The sequence below is a fragment of the Podarcis cretensis genome (genome assembly GCF_951804945.1).
Source record: "Podarcis cretensis genome assembly, chromosome: 17".
Lineage (NCBI taxonomy): Eukaryota > Metazoa > Chordata > Lepidosauria > Squamata > Lacertidae > Podarcis > Podarcis cretensis.
Window position 1 is genome coordinate 27,908,751 of NC_137187.1, and position 16,607 is coordinate 27,925,357.

Below are 16,607 nucleotides of genomic sequence, written 5' to 3' on the forward strand. Positions count from 1 at the left end.
TGGTGATGTTGTGGCCCCAGACACACTCAACTGCACTTGCAATCCTAGTGCAATTGGCTTGAGGAAGCAATCTTTTCAGAGTACCGTTGAAGAAACGTGATCAGAGAGTTCTGTCCCAGCATGCATTGCAATGCAGCATGGAATCCACACCTGCTACAACCACTCAAAGCAGCAAAATATCTTGGAATAGCCTTGAGAGCATCTGTGCTGGTGGCACTAAGCTGCATTTTTTTGCAGGAAGGAAATAATATTTGAACAACCCGTCCTGCTAATGTCTGGCTCCAGAATGGAGCTTTTATTTCTGCCATTCAGCACGATAGATCTGGCCAGCATTCTGTCACCAAGCTAGGAAGGAAAGAAGCCACAAAGGGTCTCTCTTCTGAGCCACCGCCATGCTGGTACCTTGAAGATAGCAGTGAAGGCAGCACAGCCAGCACCAGATCAAAGTCTCCCCCAACCGCTGTATGAATGGGGAAAACATGAGTGTGGGCTGATGCCTCCATGCATCTGAATGAGAGGAAGTGGATTTGCCCTGGCTCTTTAAGCCTCCACCGAGCTATTGATTTTATCTACACAAGCTTCCAAAGTTCACTACAATTCCCATTTTTCCCACATGTCACTATATCCAGTCCAAAGGAGACTGCTTTACTAGGAGCTCTGTGATTTTACTCTTCTTCTTCTTCTTCTTCTTCTTCTTCTTCTTCTTCTTCTTCTTCTTCTTCTTCTTCTTCTTTGGCAATCACTCCTAGCCAAGTAAGATTGTCTTCCATAAACATGGCTATAACAGTGGGTCCGTAAGTGACTGTGGAGGCCAGTTCTGGATCCATACGTCCTTCCACAGTGGGGACATTGGTTTCCAGGCAGAAGTTGATCACAGTGAGGGTTTGCCAAGCGTGCCTTCCTCTTAGCACATTTCTCCCTTGTGTCCTGAGTTTGAGCGTCTTCAAAGCCTGTGACACCTTTGGTAAAGGCTGTTCTCTGATTGGAGTGCTTGCAGGCAAATGTTTCCCAATTGTCAGTGTTTATACTACAAAAGTTGCCTTGAGACAGTCTTTAAACCTCTCTTGTTGACCACCACCATTACGCTTTCCATTTTTAAGTTCGGAGTAGAGTAGTTGCTTTGGAAGACAATAATCAGGCATCCGCACCAATGAGCTTGATGTTGAAGAATCATTGCTTCAACACTGGTGATCTTTGCTTCTACTAGTACACTGGCATTAGTTCACCTGCCTTCCCATGCTATCAAAAACAAGGAAGCAAAATCTACTGTTTCTTGTTCCTTCAGAGAAATGTGTTGCAATGCTACAAACACAGAATACCCTGCTTCCCTAAAACCTACAGAAATGGGACAAACGGCTCTGTGAAATGGTGTGGAATTGCTGTAGGAGGTTATTTGGATTTTGAGACCTGAGTTAAGCTGACACAAGACCTACAGGGAGCCAGATGGATAAAGACATTTGAATCTTGCCATGCAGCAGTTTCCAAACTTGAAATGTAGCAGGTGTATCAGCTAGCTCAGTGGCATGGAATTAATTTTCCTCCACCATCACCACTGCTCAGAGCAGATCAGCCAGACATTTTAGTCTCAGCTCTTGGCCAATCTGGCTAGCTCTCCCAGCTGTACATCTGTTGAAAACACAACCCAGCGATGCAAGTGGCCAAGTGATGCTTGGCACCGTTTTGCATTTCTGTGCAAATTATCGTTGGCGGTGCACTTGTTGAAGTGCAGTTCTTGCAACGTCTCATTCATTCATCCCATATGAACTGCTTAAACTAATCTCAGCATGGGGTACACTAGTTACTACTAACTATGTACTCTTAGTTACTAATTATTCTGGACTAGGGATTAGTACAAAGAGGACTGCTTCCCGAGCAGTAAGAAAACAATGCCACCCTTTCCATTCTGTTCATATATGTTTAAAATAAATCCCATAAATAAAGTCAGCATAGAACCAACAAAGACTTTTGAAGTTTTATACATCTCACATGCTCATAGTTTCGCCATAAATATAATTTAAACAATAGAAAAAGCAACAGGTGGAATGGTCTTGAGTGTATTTGTAAGTCTCCACTTCACCTTCTCTCCAGCAGAGATGAGGAAGAAATTAGTTCGGTTTGCATTGAAAGCTAAATTTGTCAAATTCATACTTTGTGAACCTATATGAGAAACAAAATGTAGCCATCTTTTGAACTTTAGACTTTTGTGAATTTTGCAATGTGGTTCTCCAATAAATTTTTATCAAAAAATTGCATATATTAGGTAAAAGTGCACATAAAATAAATATATATTTGAAAATAAAATACAAAAAATGCATTATGTTAGGATAAATTGCTTGGGGAAATATGTAACTTTAGTCAGAACAGCATACAAAAATGTGTTTGCTTGGAGAATTCGCACTAAAATGCTGAAGAATTTTCATGAGGATTGAAAATAAATAAATTCTCAAATTGCTGCAGAAATGCAGAAAACTTAATTTAAGAATGGAACAATGAGAAAGTGAGAGAACTGGAAATGGCAGATCTTTTTGCTCATCTTGCCAGCATTGTTGGTGGAACAGAAGATAGACAATATAACATAATTATTTCAGACTGATGTGTTTCATAAGCCCAGTTGCCATGCAGCCAAGACAGCATGAAGTGCACCTCTGTGCTTGCAGGTGTGTGAAGTTAAACTAATGGTTCTCAAACTTTTTTCCCCTCTGGGCCACACTTTCAGAATGAAAATTTGCTTGTGCCACACTGAATTTCTTATCCATAAGAAATACATTGGAAAACAGGGACTTCCAGGTCGGCGCCATCGCCGAATGGCGGACTCCCTCCGAGCTCCGGAGGGAGTCGGCTGGGTAGGGGTCGGGTCCTGCCGTGCCGGCGACGCGGGGACCCTCAAAAACCATGGGCGGAGATGCCCATGGACTTGGTGACTCGGCGGGCACCGTTTGCGCCCCCCGACCCGCGAAGGAGCCTTTTTAAAGGCTGTGGAGCGGGTGACCGGGGGGGTGTGGTGCTGTGAGTCCAATGCTTCCCCTGCCCAGCGAAGCCGCATGCCATTCGGCGGAGAGCAACGACTTCTTCTTTGAAAATTTCGGATTTGGATTAAAAGGAACAACCCATGAGTAAATTGATTGGACTTAAAAGGGAAATTTGATCTTTGAATTTGGAGCGAGCGGGGGGAGTGCAAAAAGGAAGTCCGCCCCCCCCCCCTGTTGTAGATGGCTCAACGCAAGGATTTGACAACTAAGATCGAGAGATGAACTTGTTTACCTGAAAAAAATTTTAACTTCACGAAGGGAAATTACAATAATTGTGCTGGAGGAGAAGACTGATTTGTGGGAACTAAAGTGCAACCCCCCCGGGAACCGGGAACGATCCGCTATGAGAGACTGGTGAAGAGACACAGAAACTTTGACAGCTGTCAAAGTAGCTGTCAAAGCAGGAAAATAAAAGAGAACTTTGTTATGATGGCTTTGCTGGTTAGATTTGTTACAATTTGGACATAAATTATTGGAAATAAAGGCAACAAGTTATTTGACTTTTGGGTCTGATTTTGAAAGAAATTAAGTTACCATATTACCTCTAGAGGGAGGCTGGGACATTGCAAAAGTAGCAGCAAGTGGAAAAATACTATGAATTTGAGCAGGATCTGTTATCTCTTGGGAAAGCTGCAAAAACGAAGCATTATTTTGTCTACAGAGGTTTCTATACTAAAGGAGACAATGGATTTATCTATTGAAGAAAGGAAGGGACTTGACGCAAGTTATGTTCCTGAATAACAAAAGCCTCTGTGGAGAACAAGAAGTTTCTGAATTAGAAGGTTTTTGCAGCAGAACAGGAAAAAGCAACCTGAGGAATAAGAGCTGGACCAAATTTGAAGCTGGAGTATTTGGAACATCCAGACTTTAAAAGGACCAAGAAATAGAATTTAAGTTAGACTCTTAAACATAGAGGTCTGGATGGAAGAACAATGACTTTTTCTGAGAGTTTTTTCGAGATTGGACTTTCTGAAATTAAAAGCTATCAAAAGACGGCAAAGTGGAGTTGAGATATAGACGTGGATACACCAGGCTGGCAGTAGATAATGGATGAACTTTGGGGATTGGAACCGGGGAATGGGGGGGGAGAGAGATTTGGAATCCAAAGGCTGTAAAATTATATATTATTTCTTTCTTTTCTTTTTTCATGTCTGTTGTTTGAAAATAGGGGAATTCGTGGAAGGGAAATGGAGTCGATCTTAGGGAATTATATAAAATATAAGGAGAAATGGTTCATTAAGATAAATAAGATAAATTAATTTGGAATAAATGGGTTATTTAAAATTACAAATAAGGTTTTAAAATTTGGGGTAAGAATCTGTGGAATCAATTTAAGGGAAATGGAATACAAGAGGGGGAGGGGGGGAAGTCCGGGAAAGATGCCACTGAAACCAAGTGTAAATCATATCTGTTTTTTCTTTCTTTCTTGCTATCTTTCCTTTTTATTCTGGAAAATTTTTAATAAATATTATTAAAAAAAGAAAGAAAGAAATACATTGGAAAACAAAAAGAAACAACACCTAGGAGTGCTTGATTTATAATATAGAACACAACCACTTTATAATATGATCATGCAACATGCAGAAAGTGTAAAATGCAGCTACATAGAAACATGAATCATTCCCAAAATATAAATGTCTCTTACTGATGAGTCTTTAGCATATGCGCCGCCAGGGTGCAAAGATCCGCCCAGCACCCCCAAATTTAGTTTAGCCTCCAGATTAACACCACCACACTTAGAAGAGTTTGGATTTGCTTTATCCATAGCCTGGGTCTAAGGAAGTTCATGACTTGTTCCATTTGCCTAAGGCAGTGGTTCTCAACCTGTGGGTCCCAGATGTTGTTGGACTACAACTCCCATCATCCCTGAGCTCTGGCCTTGCTAGCTAGGGGTGATGGGAGTTGTAGTCCAACAACATCTGGGGACCCACAGGTTGAGAAAGGCTGGCCTAAAGGACTTTGGGGCATCTGTTTCTCAAACAGCACAGCACACACCATGCCCAATGAAGTTAATGTCACAGGTAGCTTGAGATATGCAATGCAGACCAATCATTTAGAGCAGGGATGGTGAACTGTGGCCTTCCATATACTGTTGGATGAGAACTCTCAACATCTCTGGCCATTGGCCATGCCAGCTGAGGCCCCAGGTACCTCATCCCAATTTAAAAGAAAAAGGTAAACCATTCTGTAAAACACATCCAGGACCTTAAATACTAAATCAGCCCCATAGATCTTGACCGTAATATCCAAAGTATCAATGAGAATGTGTAAAAAGAAAACTTGATCTGGAACTTGTTTTATGTAAATATGTTGTTGTGTTGCCAGAACTTGCGCATGGTGGCAGGGAACTGCAATCCAAGCCTGGTTGTTGTTTAGTCGTTTAGTCGTGTCCGACTCTTCGTGACCCCATGGACCAGGGCACGCCAGGCACTCCTGTCTTCCACTGCCTCCCGCAGCTTGGACAAACTCATGCTGCTAGCTTCAAGAACACTGTCCAACCATCTCGTCCTCTGTCGTCCCCTTCTTCTTGTGCCCTCCATCTTTCCCAACATCAGGGTCTTTTCCAGGGAGTCTTCTCTTCTCATGAGGTGGCCAAAGTCTTGGAGCCTCAGCTTCACGATCTGTCCTTCCAGTGAGCACTCAGGGCTGATTTCCTTCAGAATGGATACGTTTGATCTTCTTGCAGTCCATGGGACTCTCAAGAGTCTCCTCCAGCACCATAATTCAAAAGCATCAATTCAAGCCTGCTTACAGCTTGTGATTAGTGAGGAGAGGGCTTAACCAGAAATCACTGTTCAGACGAGTCAGTAAGCCAAGCCTTACATCAGGCTGGTACAGCAGCAAAAAGTTTGGGGGAAGATTAGCATGGCTACAAATTCCTCTCTGGGAGCCCACAGATTTGCACAGTTGTGCAAAGCCAAATATTGGTGTTGTGTGTCATGTGAGCCCGTCATTGAGAATAACTCGCAAAGTAAAAATAGCATTCTACCTTACTGGTTTATGCATTAAGCAAATGAACATAGTATTTTTTTTAATGGCTTTTTCATGGACAATTGCAAATGGGGGGAAATCTAATTTGTCAACCAGGTGATTTATTGTAGATTATTTGTCCAACTCTTAACAGGATGTGACACCTGGTTTTCCACAATGGGTCATTTTTCTCTGGGTGATCCTTATGGAAATTGTAATTCCTCATCCTTCACAACATCCATCATGCCATATATCACTGCCTCCTTTTTATTCGTTTATAATTACTAAATCTTCATGGCACATACTGGCTTCATTCTAAAATGTTTTGCACAAAGGAGTTCTCTTCATTCTTATTCCTTTTTTTTCCACACATGGATGTTCACCTCTTCACCTGAAACCTCTAAGGCAAAATTTATTTATAAAAGGCTATCTGAAACAATTTAATTGAAAGACGATAAATCAGTCAGCAGGGGCTGTCTGTCTATCTCTCTGTCTCATATCGCTGCTCTGATTGCACCCGCGGCAATTTAAAAAGCTGTGAATGAAACTGCCTTAGAATGCAATCACTGCAGTGATCATCATTGCGTGGCAAGTTCCCTCCCCCCCCCCCAGTGGAAATAAAGACACATGACACAATTATTAAGGTTAAAGGGCTAAATAGGGCCACAACTTTATTGGTTACAGGTGATGAGCGGTATTGGCTTAGGCATTAGTCCTAACCAACTATATCCAACTCCAGCCTGTCTGCTTGAAATCCGGGAAGGGTTAACCACCAGTAGGGGGAGTCCTGCTGATGCACATCAACTAGGAACTCCCCCAGGGTCACCGCTCGGGCGCGTGCCTTAGGCTCTCACCTCCATAGGCTTTGGACAGGGCCACGCCCCTCAGAATCCTTTATCGGGCTACCCTTCAATATGCAGGCCAGGTGATGGCACTTCCTCTCCTCTTCCATCTACAGAACAATACCAATGCCTAGCCTAACCACCAATACCAAGAAAGTTGTGACGATTTGCTACGAGGTAGGCGAAAACAAAGTATCTGGTGCCAATTTGCCAAGTGGAAAAATTCCTACTAGGCCCCTCAACGACGACCAACCAAGGTCCATAGCAAGGTCAAGGAACAAAACCTTATAGGGCGGGAGGGTGGGAAACAGGAATAGCTGGTAGGTGGCAAAAGAGGGCAATCCCCCAGCCGTGCCTGCCTTAAATAGGGCAGGCCACGCCCCCAGAGCCAGCCGATTGGCTGGCCAGGGGGTGACGTGACCGGGAAGTCCCCCAATTGTGCGGGGGCTGGGCCGTGAAGCCCGCAATCCCACCTCCTCTGCAGGGCGGAAGTGGCTTTGCCAAGTTTCTTCACATTTTTGTTTCCCATTATTCATAGTTTCAGGAACTGTGCCCCACGCAGTGAGTTCCATAGATTCAGGAATCTGTGCCCCACGCAGTGAGTTCCATAACTGCAACCTCAGGTAGCAGTGGCCTGTGTGTGGCGAGTGGACCCATGGAGCCACCTTCCTGACACCAGTATTGCTGCAGCTTACCTGGGCAGGGTGGGAGGCAAGGAAACAGTCAGGGATGTGTGGCCATACCACCAAAGCCAGCCTGGTAGCACTGCCCATGCAAACCAAACCTCACTGTTACCCTGCCTCTCCCCATTCAGGAAGCTGCAGCAAGAGGGTGGCTCCACATCTCTGGGCCAGCAGGGGGATACTGTTCAGGTCCACATATGCAAATAAGGGATCGAAAGTGATGTTCAGTGATTGGATAGTTACAGAAAATGGTTACTGTTGCTTTCTAGTGGAGCTCTATATAAGCAGGCTGGCTGAACCCTTTGGTTCAGTTCTGTTCTGGCCTGTGAATAAACAAGAGCTGTTTGAATAATCGCTGTGTCATCTGATATGTTCACCCACAACTTAACAGGGGCCTTCCTAAGTTTGTTCTGAAGAGGCAAGGCGCATCCACACAGGAGAGGCCGATTGGTAACTCACAGCACCTGGTGGCAAGATCTGGGAAGGGATATAAGGTCAGCATTTCCCTTCAGCTCTTTGCCACAGCAACACGCTCCTTGCCTTGTTGCGTTTGGTTCCTTGACTCCTTGCTCCTCGGACCCCTGCCTTCGTGACTCCTTGATCCTCAGATCCCTGCCTTTGTGACTCCTTGCTTCTTGACCCTCGGACCCTTGACTTCTTGACTCCCAGCTCTCTGATACTCAGACTCTTGGCTTCCCTACTTCTGGCTTCTGGACTCCCGTTCCTGCTCCCACCCCGCCATCTTGCCCCCAGTCCCGACGTCCCCAGCCAGGACTTTGTTTGCCCATGAAGCAGACCGTGACAATCTCTGCCTGGCCATGCAATCTGCTCCAGTTCTCAGGGAAGAACCTTCTGGATCTAGACTACTTCCACCCACCGAGGCAGGCCGTTGGCTCATTCTGGATAGGAAGGAAGACGAGAGGGTTTGCTTTGCTTGAGCAACTAGGTCTATTTGAGCTTTAGCATGCCTAGTGCAGGCATAGGCAAACTCGGCCCTCCAGATGTTTTTGGCCTACAACTCCCATGATCCCTAGCTAACAGGACCAGTGGTCAGGGAAGATGGGAATAGTAGTCCCAAAACATTTGGAGGGCCGAGTTTGCCTATGCCTGGTCTAGTGTTTCTGCTCCTCTTCTCATCTTGGCTCCTGGGTTGTTCTCCAGTCAGGTTTTTCTGGTGTGCCTTTTCCCGACTGCTCTTTGCCTGGTTGCTCTCTGGTCCTGATTCCCTGTCCCAAACTCCAGACTCTCTCCAGGCTGCTGCCTACAGCCCAGACAGAGCTGACCCATAGCAATGAGTATTCAAGATGCCTTGGGTCTTTGTGTCGTAGCTACAATTCTATGGGAAGGAGCCAAATGCAGGCAAGAAACAATCCTTGTTGAGATGCTCAGGACAGAACTAGCACAGCAGCTTGGAAGACATTTGACTGCTGCTTTAAACGGAATTCCAGGGTCTAGTTATCTGACTTTTCCCCATAAGGGCTAGAGAAACATTCTGCATGACAGCACTCTGTCATACTGCAAGTTTCTCCTCTTCTACATGTGATTTAGAATCAGGAGAAGGACCTTGCAGTCCCATGATAACATTGGTTCACACCATGAGTTTCACTTGACATTATGGCAGAGAAGAGAGTTTGTCCCTCTGCCTTCCTCTCTTCTTGGAACAGTGGATTGAGCGCATTTCTGTTTTTCAACCATCTAAAGACCGTGCGTAAGCAAGGAGCCTTCTGCTCCTGGCCTTTTGCACACTTGTAGAAGCTGAAACCCTTTTAGATAGCTGCTTGTGGTTAAAAGACATAATCGCATTCCAGCAGTTATGTGGCAGGTCTGGAGATGTGCTTAGTGCTTTCATCAGTTGCCCTTGGGGGGTAAATGAGTGGGCTTCTAGCCAGCTCCTCCTGCAGGTTTGATTTATCTGCATGCCAAATTTCCATAGGAAACAATGGCAAAGAACCACCGTTCTTCTGCTTCTGCTGCTGCTGCTGCTGCTGCTGTTCCTGGTGCTTCTTAGGGTAGCAAAGAGACTACTGCAGACCACAATCCGGCAGCCGTTTGTTGTGGGTTTATAAATTGACAATTTGGAAACAGAGGTCAGAGCCAAGAATTTTAAGTTGGTCTTTCATCTAGAGAAGGTCTAGAGTTCCCTATGCTTTTGCAGAGTTTTAACTACAACCACTTGCTAAAGGTAGAGTCATACCAGCTGATCATCTGCTTCCTCCTCCTTCTCCAGTCACTTTGCATCGGATAATCTCTCTTGCACACTTGGTTCTGAAACATGCTAGGCTTGCACAACCAAACTTATATGCCTGCGACCATTCAGAAGATTGGAGCTTACTGTGCAAAAAAACCCACAATTTTGTGGGTCCTCCCTTTCACTCCAGTTTCAGTCGAACATAATTTTTGTTCAAAGATTCGCTCCTAAAAATCCTCATTCATGTGCATGTTTATGATGGAAACAGAGGGGAAACTGGTTACGATGCCTTACAGTCATGCCTACTACTTCGCTAAATCAGGAAACTGTTTTAAAGTCCCCCTTTCTTTCTTCGATTTCAGCTCTACTTAGAAAAAAAACGAACATTTTAAAAGGCTACAGGATTTATTTTCATCCAAAGTTGAAAAATAGGATTTTTTTAAAAAAAACTTGCGAACTTTTATTATTATTATTAAAGAAGCCAAATAAAGGATGCATTCCTTCTTATGGCCTGCAAGGCTGCTCATTGCCAACATGAATGCTGAGCATTTATTCCATGGATAAACAATGAGCTGCTGGAGGTAACTGGAAAACCTCCCACTCCAGAAGAATAAACTTTGGCAAGTGTTGCAATAAGCTCTGCATTGAAACAGACCTCCAAAGAAGAGACAAAAGGCAGGATTTTATTTTGGGTTTTGGGTCTTGTTTTGTTTTTTACCACCAAGTACTCTGAATACCTCTAAGGTGTGCCAAGCACAGAGGGTAGCCGATATGTCATTATTAATTCTGACTGACAACTTCGTGGGACCTGTAATTCAAGGTTCGTGTATCAAGGAGACTTGCTCTGAATTAGATTAAACGGCGGCCGGGTGCCATTGCTGTCCCACAGAAAAGTGGTGATAGCAGCCCCCCTCGTTTATCATAACTTAGGCAATGCTCATAAAGTCCCTTGGCCTTCAAATAGCCTTATTAAGGTCAGTAAATAAGATTCTGGGAAAGAGCTGGTGCATATTCACAGGGCTGCCTCTCCAGGATACCCTGACATATGCTGGGTCCGGTGCTATTTTTCTAGAAAAAGAGGTGCTGGAACTCACGCTGAACGCCTCCCTTGTCCTTATATACAGTTGTACCTTGGGTTACAGCTGCTTCAGGTTGTGTTTTTTCAGGTTGCAGACCGCCAAAACCCGGAAGTACTGGAACGGGTTACTTCCAGGTTTCAGCGGTCGTGCAAGCTCAGAAGTGCAAGATCACGCTTTGCGCATGCGCAGAAGTGCCGAATCGCAACCCGCTCGTGCACAGACATGGGTTGTGAACGCTGCAGGTTGCGAACGTGCATCCCACACGCATCACGTTCGCAACCCGAGCATCCACTGTAATGGCAATGGCGCCCACCTGAGAGGTGTCGGAACTGAGTTGTGACTGAACGAAAGCCTTGGCTGGTTCTCTTTGTCTCTCTGGTTCAAGGTGAGCTGCTCTCACACCTTCTCTTTCTGAAGAGGCACAAAAAAAGAACCCAACCCAACAGTGTGAAGTACATGACAGTGTGAAGTGAAGAAAAGAAAATAGACCATCATGAGGGTGCAGAACATCATATCAGGGTAGCGCGGCAGGGGAAGGGAAGTTCACAAGCATTATGCTTTCTAGGTCGCAACATTTCACTCAGTCACAATAATTTAAGGAATAGGCAGCTTAAGGATTGCGGCCAACATGGTCCTGTTTAGTTGTGCTCTCTCACAAAAAGCAGCTGTAATCTGCCAATCTCTCGAGAAATGGAATAGTTATATTGCTGATGCTAGACCAAGAACAAGTCAATAGGTTAAAAAAAAATGGCATTGTGATACGGGTATTCATTGTGCAATTGTGCCCATGTATGTATATGCACACGGGTGGCACTGTGGGTTAAACCACAGAGCCTAGGACTTGCCGATCAGAAGGTCGGCGGTTCGAATCCCCGCGATGGGGTGAGCTCCCGTTGCTCAGTCCCAGCTCCTGCCAACCTAGCAATTCGAAAGCACGTCAAAGTGCAAGTAGATAAATAGGTACCGCTCTGGCGGGAAGGTAAACGGCATTTCCGTGCGCTGCTCTGGTTCACCAGAAGCAGCTTAGTCATGCTGGCCACATGACCCGGAAGCTGTACGCTGGCTCCCTCGGCCAATAAAGCGAGATGAGCGCCGCAACCCCAGAATCGGTCACGACTGGACCTAATGGTCAGGGGTCCCTTTACCTTTACCTATGTATATGCACACCATAATTTTTTGCCATCAGCAACACATTGCAAGGTTAACCATTTCAAATTTAAACCTCAAATCCTGGCCAGCAACATTCAGAATGTAAACACAGTACAATGGAGGATGTATCCTGCTCTGTGCCTGAGTTGTATTCTGGGTGCAATCTGCATCCAGCAAATACGCTACATCTGTACTGGAACATTTCATTTTCATTTCACTTTTAATTTGCATACTGCCTTTCTATCTTATTATTCACAAGGCGAAGAAACAACAAAATAGACAGCCAAGGTCACACACGTTAATAACAATCTGATCCAATTACAAAAAAAGCCACAATAACTTTAAAATAAACAACTTATATCAAATAAAGCAATATTCAATAAGCCATTAGAACGTAATGGTAAACAGTGAAATTAAATATCAGCAAATAGTAATTAAACAGTTTACACTTAACAAATTCAATAAGGAATTACTACAGTGTAATCAATAAAAATGGTGGCCAGTCACAATGTATAAAGCACCACAAAGTCATGTAAAAGGATCAAGTTGAAAAACAAGGACACATAACTTATAAAGTTATTTTAAATATATATATCCCTGAGCTCCTCTTCTCTCTTCCCAGCTACTTCTGCTGTTCTCAATGTCATGTTCTGGGAGAGGCTCCAGGGCTGGAGGGTGGGGCAAAGCAGGTGGCAAAGCCATTGCCTGATGATGATGATGATAATTTATTTATTTATTTATTTATTTATTTATTTATTTATTTATTTATACCCTGCCCATCTGGCTGGGTTTCCCCAGCCACTCTGGGTGACTTCCAACAAAAGATTAAAAATACATTAAAACATCAGACGTTAAAAACTTCCCTGTACAGGGCTGCCTTCAGATGTCTTCTAAAAGTCAGATGGCTGTTTATTTCCTTGACATCTGATGGGAGGGCATTCCACAGGGCAGGTGCCACCACCGAGAAGGCCCTCTGCCTGGTTCCCTGTAACCTCACTTCTTGCAGGGAGGGAACCGCCAGAAGGCCCTCGGCGCTGGACCTCAGTGTCCGGGCTGAAAGATGGTGGTGGAGACGTTCCTTTCAGGTATATTGGACTGAGGCCGTTTAGGGCTTTGAAGGTCAGCACCAACACTTTGAATTGTGCTCGGAAACGTACTGGGAGCCAATGATGAACAGAAAGTCTCTGTCCCCTCACAGTTCTTCCTCTGGAGCAGCTCTCTTATGAAGACTCCCAGTCCGATGGCACAGTAATACTATCCCCTGGGGAGCTGCACATGTACCACCTTCCCAGATTCCACAGCCTTCCTCAAATAACTAGTAGACTCCTTTTTGTGTTTGCCTCTGTAAACGGCCATCCTGGGTTTGTGTAAAAACTTTTGCATGACTGGATCTAGGTAAGAGTTGTGACCATTTCTTTTTTGCCTCTGGCCTTGCCCACCGGGGGCAGAGGTGCCCGGAAGGGAAAGCAGCCTTCTGCCCCACTCCTGGTGTATAGGATTGTAGCATTAGGCATGATCCATTCCAGAGTTTCTCATGCAGAGCGAAAAGGCAGACAGATTGGTAGGAGGTTTGGGAAACTTGTTTTGATGCAGCGGTTTCCTCTTCTCGGCTTTCCCCCCTCAGGTGGGAGACGGGGCAGTGGAGCTCCTGTAGCCTCACCTGCGGCATAGGACTGCAGACCCGAGACGTCTTCTGCTCTCACCTCCTCTCGCGAGAAACCAACGAGACGGTGATCTTGGCAGACGGGCTGTGCCACAAGCCCCAGCCCATCCAGGTGCAAGCCTGCAATCGTTTCGACTGCCCCCCGTCCTGGTACCTCTCGGAGTGGCAACAGGTAAGTAATGTCTTTCATTCAGTGAACCAAGGCATGAAGTTTCCTCCACTTGTGCAACAAACAGGGAAGATACAAATTCTGAACCCCATCAAAGATCAACCAGGGGTAGGCAACCTAAGGCCCGTGGGTCAGATGCGGCCCAATTGCCTTCTCAGTCTGGCCCATGGATGGTCCGGGAATCAGCGAGTTTTTACATGAGTAGAATGTGTCCTTTTATTTAAAATGCATCTCTGGGTTATTTGTGGAGCCTGCCTGGTGTTTTTGTCAGGAGCTCGGCCTACACTCAAGTAGGACCCTGGAAGAGACGCATGCCCGACTGGCATGTTCTCTCCCTCCTGGTCTTTCATTCGGGAGCTTCAAAAGCTTTCTTCAGCCTGAATATCACAGCAACGAATGCCAACCAACACCGGCACACTCAGGGATCCACAGAGCTTGCGCATCATGCGTGACGGACCTCAGCAACTCAGCATTTGGGCTAATCTACTTTATTTACATATAAACACACACGGAGCACTGCAACATGGCAGCAAAGAGAGAAAAAACAGGACAATAGTCCCACTTCACGGAACACAATAACACAAACATCCTGTCTCCGTCACTTCCCACTTGGTGGAGTCAAAACATACACTGTCATGTGAAAGACAACAATCCCATGACTGCAATCATGGAGCAGGAATTCTATCAGTTTTTACATGAGTAGAATGTGTGCTTTTATTTAAAATGCAACCCTGGGTTATTTGTGGGGCATAGGAATTCATTCATATTTTTTTTTTTCAAAATATAGTCCGGCCCACCACATGGTCTGAGGGATGGTGGACCGGCCCATGGTTGAAAAAGGTTGCTAACCCCTGATCAACGCAGTCTCTCATTTCTGCTTTGATTTTGAGGCAAGCCCACTGCCCCCATAGACACCTTCTTTGGCTGCCCCACTGACAATGGGGTAAACCTCGCTCTGGGAAGTTCATTGTATCTACTGCCGTTTTTTACATGAATACAATATTTTAGCTACAAGCACTACCACTCTTCTTCGCTGTGGCTTTGAGTTCTCATAAGGAAGGATGGTCCAAATTAGATTTTATTTATTTAATAAAGCTTTAATGTTCTTGGCAGAAGAACTCCTGAGATAACCATCAGCATGTTTAACATTCTGAGTGATTAAAAATACATCCTTATAAATTCAAGTCTTTATTTTTAAAATGTTCCATATTTGGGATAAAGCTGTGAGGGTGTTTACCTTGTTTTGAGGGGTTATCTCCTCTCCTCGCCTCCCATCCCAAAGAAAATGGTATCAGAATTCATTTTTATAAGCCCCGGTAAACATCTCTTTTGCAGAAAGTGGCTGCAAAGGGTTGCATCAATAAATCTTTTTCTATCTTCACTTTATTGCTGAAGGAAAGGGACTTTTAATAGAACAAACCATGGCTCACTTTTCAGAATATCTATTAAAGTTCCTTGGGCTGACATGTCCCAGAACATTTTTAAAGGCTTCTTTCCCCTCTCCTGCCCCTTCAAAACTGTTTCTCCCAGTATTTTTGGAAGAAAGGTGGGGGGGAACCTTCTGAATGCAGCAATTAGAATGCTTTAGGATCCAACAGTAACCATTAAAGTTTTGGAAAGCATGATTCCTTTTTCCTTCTGCATCTGTTTGGTCTCACTGCCTAACAATGCAAGTGAACAATTCCAAGAGTGAACGTAGAAAATAACTGCTTACCAGATACTAACTTGTCCACAGAAGGGAGTTATAATCGCTGTTAATTTTGGCACATTTCAGACAACTGGTGAATTAGTGCTCTGTGAATGACAGTCCACATAATGCAGCATTTCAGTAGTGAGGCTCTTGCCCTGCTGTATACAATATGTTGTTACTGTCACTGTTTTTAGTCGCTTTGCTTACAAAAGTTTAACGTTGTAAAGCTGTTGGGTGTTAATTTACCTTTTGCTGTTGCAAATACAGTGGAACCTCGGCTCCTGAACGCCTTGGGAGCCAAACGTTCCAGCTCCCGAATAATCGAAAACTGGAAATGATTGTTCCGGTTTTTGAACGTTCTTTGGAAGCCGAGCATCCGGCACGGCTTCTGATTGGCTGCAGGAAGCTCCTGCAGCCAATCGGAAGCTGCGCCTTGGTTCCTGAACCGTTTCAGGAGTCGAATGAACTCCAGGAACGGATTACGTTTGGGAACCAAGGTTCCACTGTAGTTTGTTGAGGTTTTCTTTTTCACAAAATTATGCTGCAGTCAACAGCCCCCTCCTTCATCTCTCCCTCCCGTTACCCCTCGTCACATACCCAAACATACTGATGCACCCACCCGGTAATTCTAGTTAATACATATGCTACAGACACAAACAGTACAGGGGAGTAGGAAAAGGGGATAAATAAATGTGTCAAAGATACAATAATAATAGCAACAAAATATAAATAATGCAGCTGCAATTCATAATAATGCAAGGGCAAAGAAAGAAAAGAAATCTCATCTGTATGCCTCCCTTTGTTCACTGCTCTAGGTACTACTCAGCGAATAATTCTAAAAACTAGCCCCAAATAATTTGAAAGCTCCTTTTGTGTTTCACAAAGCAGAACCTGTTTGTGTGTTGTATGTGTGTTTTGTCTGGTAGATTGGATAGCGAAGTACCTATGCACACACACCTGTGCCTTAAAACACCTTTATGGGAGACTGTAGCATCCTAAAGCATCAGAAAGAGCCCGTTGTTGTGGGTAGGTCTATCTCCCATATCATGTCAGGCCTCATCAGACATTTTGTAAATGGTTTAGCTATAATGTCAAAGGGACTGTAGGGACAAGCACACAACGCGACTCCTCCTCCATGCCTGTTT

At 44.6% G+C, this 16,607-nt stretch overlaps 1 protein-coding gene across 3 annotated transcripts in view; it reads left to right on the top strand.

Annotated features, from left to right (window-relative positions):
- Nucleotides 1-16,607, top strand: part of ADAMTSL1 (ADAMTS like 1) — a 496,501-nt gene that overhangs the window by 409,196 nt on the left and 70,698 nt on the right. For all 3 annotated transcript variants that reach the window (XM_079959104.1, XM_079959106.1, XM_079959105.1), the window contains one exon: nucleotides 13,565-13,775. In XM_079959104.1, coding sequence (XP_079815230.1) covers nucleotides 13,565-13,775 — 211 coding nt within the window. The remainder of the gene's footprint in view (nucleotides 1-13,564; nucleotides 13,776-16,607) is intronic.